Below are 10,753 nucleotides of genomic sequence, written 5' to 3'. Positions count from 1 at the left end.
TCCTTATTACATTCCTAAAAGCCCCATTCAGTTAAAGGCAGCAGCCGGCAAGGAGAAACTCAACCATAAGGGCAAAAACAACAGTAAAACTGGAATGAAATGACAGCCATAAACCCAGTACCAGGAGGGACAGTAAAACTGCAGTTTGGCAGGAGCCAGCAGGCCTGCACTAATAACTTTTTTTTCCTGATTAAAACACTCTGGTCACAGATTAACTTCCTTTGCTCAATATTTATTGTCTTACCTGCGCTGAGAGACAGCGAAGAGAGGAAGAGGGGTGGGCACGACTGGGGACTCAGGATCTGCAGCAGGTCTGTGAGCAGCTCTGAAGCCATTGGGAGCTGCCTGGGACACGGACACATAATCAAAGGTGATGAACGCACCTCCAACAGTTACCCTGCATTGGGTACCACCAGTAATGATGGTACTTACACCAACAGTCTCTGTGCAACAGGGCAGCATCCCAGAGTAGCATCCCAGGACTTGGCCATGGCCACAGAAGGAGTCAGTGTCAGAACAGGGGCAGTGATGGAGATAGGCACTGCTACAACACAGTCGAGCATACTGGTTTGTCTCACTTGAGCCAAAGCCCCAGCAACTCTGGGAAAACCACATCCCTTGGAAGACTGACCCATTTTTTTCAGTGGCATCAGAAAAAAGGATGGAAATAAGGCTAAAATCCTGGCTGTCTCCCCTAAGGCATCTGTACATCTCCTCATCTCCCACTTGGCTTATCACTGGCTCCTTGAGGAGCACAGGATGTGCCAGCCTGAAGCAGAAGCACCACAGCCCTTTGCTAATCACTCACAGCCCTACTAACACACCAGAGAGGGAGCAAACACCTTCATTGGATCTCAGGGCATTTTTAATGTAGTAATTCCACACTTAAGCTTCACCGTGGCTCCTCTCATTCCCTGTTCTGGTCATCCTTTCAAAGCAGCTCAGGGAATGGACTATGAAGGATGATGCTGGGGAACTGGAGCTCAGAACAAGGGTGATCCCATTGCAGGGACCCTTTTCCTGGGATTTCCAACAGCTCCCAGGCAAAAGTTAAACACCATCAAGGCACATCCCAACATAGAATCCCAACAGGCCTCAGTTTCCCTTTGATGCTGCCAAGTCAGGAGCATCATCTGGGTATCCCACAGTCCCTCTATACCACCATCCCACACTCATGTCTGCATGTCATGTTTCATGTCTGCATCATAAATAACTTTTTGATTATAACTGGACTTTAGCTACCAAAACACAAAAGGCTTCAGGGCTTTACAGCACCCCATGGATAGGTCTGGGAATTGCAATGACTTTACATCCCCAGTAGCTCCATTCACACCTGCCCTGTTGACACCAACCCAATGCCACAGGGAAGGCTCCTTGCTCCCTTCCAGCCTTTCACACCCCTCCCAGAAGCTGAAAATACAGGAGAGGATGGATCCATCATGAGGATGAGGGAACTCAGCAGAGCCAGGGTCCCGTTCCCACACCAACCCCACTGCATCTCTGGGTGGTCCTTCACCAGGTCCTTCATCATCCTTCACCTGCTGCTGAGTTCCACCCTGGATGTTTCAGATGGCTTTTGAGGAGGGGGAAACCTAATTTGTATCAAGGAATAAAAGAGGTAATTAATTCTCCATCCACCTCCGATCTATTTTAGCAGCAGCTAAACTCCAGCAGCCACTACCTGCTGGGGAGAGCATCCCAGCACGGGTACCAGCGCTCCTCGGCACACGCCGCATCCCCAGCCTCCGTCCTAAATCACAACACAACAAACAGGCTGTTCATTAGGCGCTGTTTAATTAAGCAATATGGATCCTGCCTCGATATTTACAATCCCACTTGCTCTGATTTATTAGAGAGTCTCGTTTCTAAAAGACGGCGACTGTAAAGTTTAATACCGCTTGACTTACTGCAAGTTTCATTTACGGCCCCGGGCCGAGGCGATGCAGCCAAGGCTCAGAGCCGGTGGGGTATTAAATCACAGCTAACTGCGCATGCAAGGAGATGACTAGCTTCGTTACAACCGGTTCAGCGGCTAATTATCCCAATCTGGATTCACACATTTAAGTCAATTCGTTGCGGCTTTTCCAGGGCCCTGGGGAAAAATGCGGAAGTTGGGAGGTTGGAGTGAAGGCACTTGTTGCGATGAGAAAGGCTGAGAGCTGTGATGGGGATGGCTGCAGAGCCCAGACAGACTCTGCTTATAGCAGGAGGGAAGGAAACTGTTTGTAAGAGGCCAGTCTTGCCCAGCTGGGCACCCCACCATGCTAGGCAGGGGGTATGTTGTGTACAGTGATGGCTCCAAGATCGAGGGTCTCCCCAAAACCCACCATCCCCTCCCCAAACCCCTTGGGCACGTGAGGAGAGTGAGTGGTGAGATGGCTTATGGGCTCTGGGATGGGATGACTGGGGATGAGGATGGGGCTAGCATGCAGGAAGGACACATCCAGCCTGGGTCTGACCCCTACACTGGCCCAGCCCTTTTCTCTGCCCCAGCCCCATGTGTAGGGATGGGGAAACGATGGACAGATAGGGCAAGGGGGGGCACAGCCCTCCCCAGAAAATGTCATCTTGTAGGTAGGCACAAAGTGTTTCTCTCTTCACAAGGTATTTCCAGCCCCCAGGAGCCCACTCACAGATTTGACAAGGCCTCATTAAAAGTTATGAGAATGGCTCTTTAGTGACAAATAAAAGACTATTTCTGCAGAGAAAGCAATGCCAAATGGCACTGTGCATCCCCCCACATCAGCTGTGGGGCATCACTGTCCAGGACCTACCCCAGGACAGTCCTGGGGCTTTCCTAGGGGAAGGGTCTGCAGTGGGGGACAGCACAGAGCTGGTTGCAGCATCCCTCGGCTCAGTCTAGGGACGAGGGTGCTGCTGTCCCACACCACTGGTGGGCACAGGGAAGGGAAAAGAGGACAGCTCCTTGCTGCATCCCCACAGCCCTGCACAGCAGCTGCAGAACATGCAGCAGGAAGAACAAGGGCTGAACCCTGGCAGCCTCAGGCAGAGAGGAGGAAGAGGAGCAGCTCTGGAGCCAAGTATTCTCTCCAGAAGCATCCATGCAGCACGTTTGCCAGCCCTCAGCCCTCTCCAGCAGCTTAACCAGCCTTGGGCAGCATCAATTCCTCCCTTCTTCCAACTCCACCCCAAGCCTGCAGCACCCAGAGACAGGCTGAGAGCTCCCCCCAGGGAGGAAGAGGAGGCAACGCAGAGATAGGAACAGGAGCAAGCAGCATGGGGCTGCCAGCACATCCCCTGCAGCCCTCAGTGTTATTCCCCTCAGCAGTTTCGGTCCCTACCAGAGACCCCCAGACCTCCCACCCAAGGCCAAGAGCCACGAGGGTACAGGCAGAGGCACTTTGCTTGAGGGTTTTATTGACTATGGGGATCTGTGCTCCTCCACAGATAGGTAGCACTCCCAGTCCCACCAGTAAGACTGGAATAGTAAGGAGGGTAAGACCTTTAGTGGTGGTAGGAGCATGCTGTGGAGGCAAAAGAGATAGGGAAAGGGACAGAGAGAACAGCACCGTCTGTGTGATGATGCCACAAGATTAGGACTGGGGCATCCCAACAGGCAAAACCAGCCCCTAAGTGGGGACAAGGCTCAGAAGCTGGAGATCAGAGAGCTCACAAGTGACATGAGTTGCCAGGCCTCAGCTCTCATCATCCCCAGCTGATTCCTCTTCCTGGTCTCATGAAGCACAGTGAGGGCTGGCCCTGCTGCTCCCCATCATGACATCTCCTTAGCCCTCTGCTTGTAGTGCACCTCGGGCAGGCTCCGCAGGCGCTCAGCTGCCTGTGGGACACATCACAAGGGACAACCAGTGGCCGGTCCTGAGCATGGCCCTGTCACAGGACCCCCTATTCCCCACAGTCCCCCCAGAGCTGTGCTCACCTGCTCCGGGGTGAGATCCCGCTGTGCCTGTGCCAGCATCTCATAGCCCACCATGAACTTGCGGACAGTGGCAGAGCGGAGCAGAGGGGGGTAGTAGTGGGCATGGAGCTGCCAGTGCCTGCAGTCCTTCTCCAGGTAGGGACCTGTGGGGGCTCCTGGCAGGGGTGCAGCCACTCCATGAGCCCCATGGATAAGCCCCGTGAGTAAGAAGATTGTGGGGGTTCCCAACCATGTCACTCACCATGCCAGCCCATGGAGTAGGGGAAGGAGACTTCAAAGAGGTTGTCATACTTGATGAGCAGCCTCTTCATGATGGAGGCGAGGCCTGCAAAGGAGAGCTGGGGAATCACAACCCAAGCCAGCCAGCTCTGTCCAAGGCAGACAGTGCACCAGGCTGGAGGGGTCAACCTCAGCACCCCTCACCATAGTGGACACTGGTGACAAGGAGGAGGGATGCACTTGGCAGTTCCTCCCCTCTCCACCCATGCAGACAACCCAAGCAACATGGTGGAAGTCCCGATTCCTCAACAGCCATTGCCCCAAAAGTATGGAGCACCATGTGCTTCATCACTCAAACAGGAAACTAGTCCCTTCACCAGTACTGGCTGTGCCTGTATACCCAGCTCTTATCCTAGCAAGACAGGGGTGCCAGTTCTGCTCCCCCAAGCCAAGCCCAGCAGCTAGAGGGTACATGGACCCACAGAGCTGCCTGCTAATGAAGGTCAATCCCACAGAACATGGGATAGGGCATAAGAATCACTCACTGTCCTTCTCGCCCTCGTGGAGGTCTTGGAGGCGGCAGATGTGGCGACGTGGCAGCAGCAGGGTCTGGTAGGGCCAGGTAGCCCAGTACGGCACCACCACCAGCCAGTCCTTGTTCTCCACCACCAGCCGCTCCTGCAGGACACGGAGCTCCATGGGGACACACGCAGCCCCAAAGCCCAGGGGATGGGCACCCCCAGGGTCCCACTCCAGCATATATCCATCTCCTAGAGAAGGGATATGGACAACAGGCACATCCTCACCTTCCGACGAGCCTCCTGCTCAGCGTACTCCAGCAGCATGGGCACACCGTGCTGGTTCAGGTGCTGCTGCTGGGTCCGGTCCTCCAGGCATGCCTCGTTCGGGAGGAAGCTGCTGGCCCATACCTAGGGGGGATATGGGGGCACAGGTTACCTGCACCCTGCATTTACAGGGGTGCCCCAGAAACGCTGCCCATCTGCAGGTCCGTGCTGCCACCAGGTGGAGAGTCTGACATGTGGTACTAGAAGGGACAGTCATAAAGAGGGAAGGTAACAGGAGAGGTACGAGGGTATCCTGCAAAAAACATGGGATCAGCGCAGGGGGATTCCCATTCACATCTTGTCCTTTGGTTTGTTGTAGGGCGGCCCGCAGGTACTCACAGTTAAGGCAGGTCAGGGTGGGACAGCCTCACCTGGCAGTGGGGGTGCGGGTTGGAGCATCCCATCATCGCTCCTTTGTTCTCGAAGATCTGTGGAAGAAGAGGTGAAGCCAGTAGGTTCCAGCCCCAGGGTCCATAGTGTCCCCACACACCAGGAGAGCATCCCAAAGGAGAGCAGAGCCTCACATCCATCCAGAAAGGCTCAAAGGGGCACAAAGCAGGGGTAGGGATGGTCCCAACCTCAAATACTGCCAGAACACCCACTGCTGGCCAACTGCCTCCACCCAGGACCCCCAGGGCAGGGAGAGAAAGGCAGCCCCCACCAGCCCCGGACCTGCACCCAGGGGTAGGAGGCACCCAGCTCAGCCGCCAGCTCTGCCCATGCATCGATGACAGCCCGGATCTCTGCCAGGGACATGAGAGGCAGCGTCAGGTCCGACCAGGGGTGGAAGCACATCACCTTGCTGCAGAGGAAACACACACAGCTGGGACTGAGGAGCATCTCTGGGGACCCCCACAGTCCCATCGGGTGCAGGGGAACGAGGGACAGGGATGAGACGCCCAGAATGCAGGTGTGTGCAGAACAGGGAGCGCAAGGAGGGGACCAGGCTCAGTACAGCTTCATCCAATTGATCCTGGCTGACACCATGGACCAGACCCCTTAGAGCCATGGATGTACTTACCACACCCCCCGGGCTGCTGCAGCTCGAAACAAGGGATGACCGCTGTCATCTGGGTAAGGACAGAGAGTGGGGAAGGAGAGGATGCTGGAGGCGCACTCATGCCCCTAAGGGTCACCCCACTGACCCCAGGGATCTCAGCCTGTGGGTCCCCATCAACCTGATCTCCCCCAGAATTTACCAGGCTCTGGAGCATCAGGCTGTAGGGCCGGGAAGTCATTTGGGAACACGAAGGTGCCCTCGTACTGGGGGTTCACCTGCGAGGGCAAGAGATGGGATTAGAGGGGGCCAGGGCAGTGGAAGGAAGGAGCCCGGATGCCTGGGTCCTTGTTGGTACCTCGCCATTGGCCCGCGTCGCCCCGGGGCAGAGAGGGTTGTTGGGATCCCAGCGGGGCACATCCTCGGGGGGCGGCTTCTCCAGCTGCCCCTGCCATGGCCGCTTCACCCGGTGGGCCGACACCAGCACCCAGTCATCCCGCAGGGGGTTGTAACGGACGTGCTGGTGCTCTGCAGGGAGACACCAGTGGGGTCAGGGAGGGAGAACTCAGGGTGAACCATAGTCTGCACCCCGCCTTATGCCCCCATCAGCTTCACCCCTTCCTCCCTCTCTCAGTCCGGGGGGGGGTCCCGGCTGCCACCCCCGGGCAGGGGGGGGTCCCCGCAGCCCCAGCTCCCGGTGATGTGCTGTGGGTCCGGAGGCTCCGGCCGCGGCCGTACCGCTGGCACAGAACCGGCCGCCCCCCTTCTCCTCCTCCCCCGACGGCTCCATGGCCACGCACTCCCGGAAGCCCCGACAGCAGCACCGCCCCTCGGCCCCGGCCCCTTCCCTCCGCATCGGCCCCGCTGCGCTCCGCCTCCCGGCGCCGGCGCAGGGCCGCTGGTGGCCCGGCCATGGCGTGTCGGCGGTGGGGGCGGTACCGGTGCCCGTCCCGCTGCCGGCGGGGCGGAGCGGAGCCGGGCGGGCAGCATGGTGGCGGCGGCGGCGGGGCGGCGAGCGCTGCGGGCCGGGCTGGCGCTGGGAGCGCTGGCGCTGGTGCTGCAGGGGCTGCGGGGCTGGTTGGCCTCCAAGCGGTACGAGTTCACCCCCGCCGAGATCGCGCAGCTCGCACGGCACCATGCGGGTACGTGCTGGCCCTCGACGGGGCCCATCGGACGTGGAGGGGGTGACGGGGAGCGGGGATGGGAGCCGGGGGAACGGAGCTGGAGCGGGGACGGAGAGCGAGGAGGGTCCGGTGCAGGGGGACTGGGATCATGGCGGGGATGGGACCGGGGTCAGAGAGGGGCCGGGAGGCTGGGACTGGGAAGTAGCATGGGTATTGGGAAGGAATCAGTACCGGGGCACAGGGACAGAGAGTGGGGTGGGGGAATAGGACTGGAGGTTCGCAGCATCACCCAGCCCGGTTAGGGTGGGATCTCGGGTAAAGCGGCTCTCGGTGCTGGAGCAGGTCAGGGGCAGGACCGATCCCCAACTGGGAGGGGAGGGCTGGCCCTGTAGGACACAGGGTGTACAGCGGCAGTGGTGGGGCTGCATGTCACCAGGGCAGGGTGACTGTCACCTCACTTGTGTTCCCCATGTTGCCCAGCACCTGGGGTGGGCCATAGGACTGGAGTGCATGTCCTCCATCACCATTTAGGGAGCAGCCACCGGGGGTGAAGGTTGGAGAGAGGAGATGTCATCCCTGGGCAGACCCCTCTAAGGATGTGTTGGGACCCTGTGGCTATGGAGGGGAGTGAGGGGGATGCTGGTAGAGCTCTGTGGCAGGGACTCACGGTGACCCTGGATGCTGCAGGGCTGGACCATGAGCTGGCTTTCTCAAAGATCATTGTGGAGCTACGGAAGAAGCACCCAGGCCACATCCTGCCAGACGAGGACTTGCAGTGGGTGTTTGTGAATGCTGGTGGGTGGATGGGCTCCATGTGTCTCCTGCACGCATCGCTCACTGAGTATGTGCTGCTCTTCGGGACAGCTGTTGACACTGGGGGACACTCAGGTAAGCAGGGGGACAGGGATGGTGGGCAAGGGGCTTCTCTGAGCTCTCTCCACTTATTTAGATACATTTGCCTTGGCCTTGGGGTACCCATTGCATGGAGCCCACTGCTCCTTTTATGGGGTGCAGATGCTGGAAAACACTCTACACGGAGACCGTCCCCCATGGTGTCCTACAGCACATGCAGGTCCCTGTGCATGCCATGCTGGCTGGCCAGGACTGTCCGCATCCATCTGGCAAGCAGTGGCAGACATTGCATCTCCCAGCACTTCAGCAGGGAGGAAATGCCAAACACTGGGAATGGTGGGGCTTAAGGACAGCAAACAGCCTGGGCTGGTGATATGTGACCAGTCAGACAGGCAGCCTGGGTACCAGACCCAGCTGTACTCCTCACTGAGTCAAAGCCCTGGGCATCCTTCTCCCTGGGAGGGCTGCTCTGTAGTTCAGCCCTGAGCTCCAAAGCTGTCCCAGGCATGGATGCACTGAGCCGGTGCTGTCTGTCCTCCTGCAGGTCGGTACTGGGCAGATATCTCTGACACTGTCATCTCGGGGACCTTTCGGCAGTGGAAGGAGGGGACCACCAGAAGTGAGATCTACTATCCAGGTAAGTGCAGCAGCCCTCTGAGCAGCATCCACATCCTGGGACACAGCCACTCCACTGTCACTGAGCCTCTTCCTTCCAGTTGGCATAAGCCAAGAGCTCAGGATGGGGCAGTTTGTGTCCCCAGAGGCACATCCCAGCATCTCAGTGAGTGCCAGTAAGAGAAAAGTGAGCAAGACTGGGGAGAGGTTGGGGTGCTCAGCCCTGCAGGTCACCATCTGAGACATCTCTTTGGGCCTGGTGCAGGAGAGCCGCTGGGAGCCATGCTGGTTTTGTGTGTTGGCAGGGGATACCATCGTGCACCAGGCAGGAGAGGCCACGTCAGTGCAATGGAGCGCAGGCACCTGGATGGTGGAGTACGGCCGGGGCTTCATCCCCTCCACGCTTGCCTTTGCCCTGGCTGACACCCTCTTCAGCACTCAGGACTTCGTCACCCTCTTCTACACCCTGCGTGTCTACGCCAAGGGCCTGCTTCTGGAAGCCAGTGCCTTCTTCAGCACCATGGGCTGCTGAGCTCAGCTGCCAGGGCGCCCTGCTGTGCACAGCTGGCTCCTCCCAACCTTCCTCTCCTCCTCTTCCTCCCTGAGCGCAGGCTCTAGCAGAGGCAGCAGGAGATCCCCCCTGTGCCTTCCCTACATTGCTCTGTTGTTCCCCGTGGGCCAGCTGGGTGCCAGGACAGAGGGACTGTGGTGGTCACAGCAGGACAGACCCAGTTCTCTTCACTACCTGCCTCTTCCCCTCCTTTCAATTGGAGCTGTGTCCTGCTTTTCCATCTCTTGCAGCTGGAGTGGCCTTGTGGGATACAAACACCCCTGTGTGCCCTTGGCATGCAGCAGGAGAGGGACCAGAGCTGGCTGTCCCCAGGTTCCACAAGGTTGCTGCTCCTGAGACATCAGGAGGAGGATGCCACCCTCAGGGCAGGGTGCACCAGGTGTCCGGAGCACCCACTGTAAAGGTCAGCTGAGAAGTTCCCATCTCCCTGGCAGTCTGCCTGGGCTGCGGGCAGCACAGGATGCTGTGTCCAGCTGGCAGCATCCCCCATGGCTCCATCCCTGCTGATGTAGGTTGGCAGCACACAGTGTTACTCTGGCACGGGGCAGGATCTGCACTGAGACCCTTCAGCAGTGGGGGGATGCTCAGCCTCTGTGCTGGAGGTCCCTCCTGGGCTTCTGTGTGTTACCTGTCCCAGGGGATAGCCAGAGCTGGAAGGGGGTCCCCTTCCCATAGTCCTCTCCCTGCAGTCCCCCTCCAAGGTGGAAAGCCACCGTCTGTCGCCTTAATGGAGAGCCCATTCCGTGTGGCCTCTGGGCTGTGCACATACCTGGTGTCTGCATGTGCCCAAACATCTGTCGTTGCTCAGGATAGGATTTTGCCCCTCAAAATGCTTCTCCTGCCTGTGAGACCCTCTCTGGGGACAGCCACCCCTATTGTCTGCTGTTGGGGGGGGGTCCCAGCCAAGGGAACACTGCAGTTCTTGACCAAGCCTGTCTGCAGACCCTGCTTGCAGCCCTGCAGCCAGACCTGTGTGGGTTCACTGCTTGGTGGAGGGCTTTCACCCCCGTGCTGTTGCCAAACACATGTGTGTCCCTGGCCATCAGTCCCGTAGCATGTCACTCTTCCTGCTCCCCAGACTGTCCCTGTCCTGCTGATTTGCAGCCCTGCGCATGGGCTGTGTTTAATTTGCCACCTGGAAAGAGGTATCTGTAATAAAACTGTTCATCCCAATTGCTTGGGTCCCTGAGAGAGTCTGTGGAGCGTGCTGAGCCCCTGCCATAGGGAATGGCAGCCAGCTTTCAGCTCAATGGGGATCCTGCTGAGTGTGCCTGGGGAAGCCATCAGCATCCCACCTGGGGTCCTGGGAGCTGGGGGTATGGAGTTGGGCAGGATCAGCCCCACCTCTGCTCCCAGAGACTGGCAGGAGATGGTGCTGTTACTCCTCTCTCCACTGAAATTGCTGAGGATCAAAAGCCTGCAGTGTTGCCAGGCCTCTGTTTCCATGGGGGACCCAAGAGTAGGGGGGGGTCCATCCTGTTCCAGTACTGGGCATGTGGCTTTGGGGGTGGATGGAGTCACATCTGGGAGGTTGGCTGCTCCAAGAGGTATACACAGACACATACACGGGTTCACCACCTCCAGCATGAGGGGTGCGCATGTGGAAAGCACAGGGTATATAGGCTATGTGTG

At 58.3% G+C, this 10,753-nt stretch overlaps 2 protein-coding genes across 2 annotated transcripts; one reads left to right on the top strand and one right to left on the bottom strand.

Annotated features, from left to right (window-relative positions):
- Nucleotides 1-3,360: 3,360 nt before the first annotated feature.
- Nucleotides 3,361-6,769, bottom strand: GALT (galactose-1-phosphate uridylyltransferase). Its single transcript, XM_034072873.1, has 11 exons — nucleotides 6,698-6,769; nucleotides 6,318-6,487; nucleotides 6,162-6,237; nucleotides 5,984-6,032; nucleotides 5,635-5,764; nucleotides 5,334-5,390; nucleotides 4,924-5,046; nucleotides 4,663-4,795; nucleotides 4,140-4,223; nucleotides 3,899-4,053; nucleotides 3,361-3,799 (listed from the first exon to the last, which is right to left on the bottom strand). The coding sequence occupies exons 1-11, from the start codon at nucleotides 6,747-6,749 to the stop codon at nucleotides 3,734-3,736; spliced, it is 1,095 nt and encodes a 364-aa protein (XP_033928764.1). The 5' UTR covers nucleotides 6,750-6,769; the 3' UTR covers nucleotides 3,361-3,733.
- SIGMAR1 (sigma non-opioid intracellular receptor 1) lies at nucleotides 6,748-10,286 on the top strand. Its single transcript, XM_034072654.1, is given in 5 exon segments — nucleotides 6,748-6,963; nucleotides 6,966-7,101; nucleotides 7,771-7,971; nucleotides 8,480-8,572; nucleotides 8,856-10,286. Coding segments are annotated over 5 exon segments (873 nt in total). The 3' UTR covers nucleotides 9,083-10,286.
- The last annotated feature ends 467 nt before the right edge of the window (nucleotides 10,287-10,753 follow it).

The sequence above is a fragment of the Melopsittacus undulatus genome, chromosome Z (genome assembly GCF_012275295.1).
Source record: "Melopsittacus undulatus isolate bMelUnd1 chromosome Z, bMelUnd1.mat.Z, whole genome shotgun sequence".
NCBI classification, from domain to species: domain Eukaryota; kingdom Metazoa; phylum Chordata; class Aves; order Psittaciformes; family Psittaculidae; genus Melopsittacus; species Melopsittacus undulatus.
This window is presented reverse-complemented; position numbering and strand designations above follow the sequence as displayed.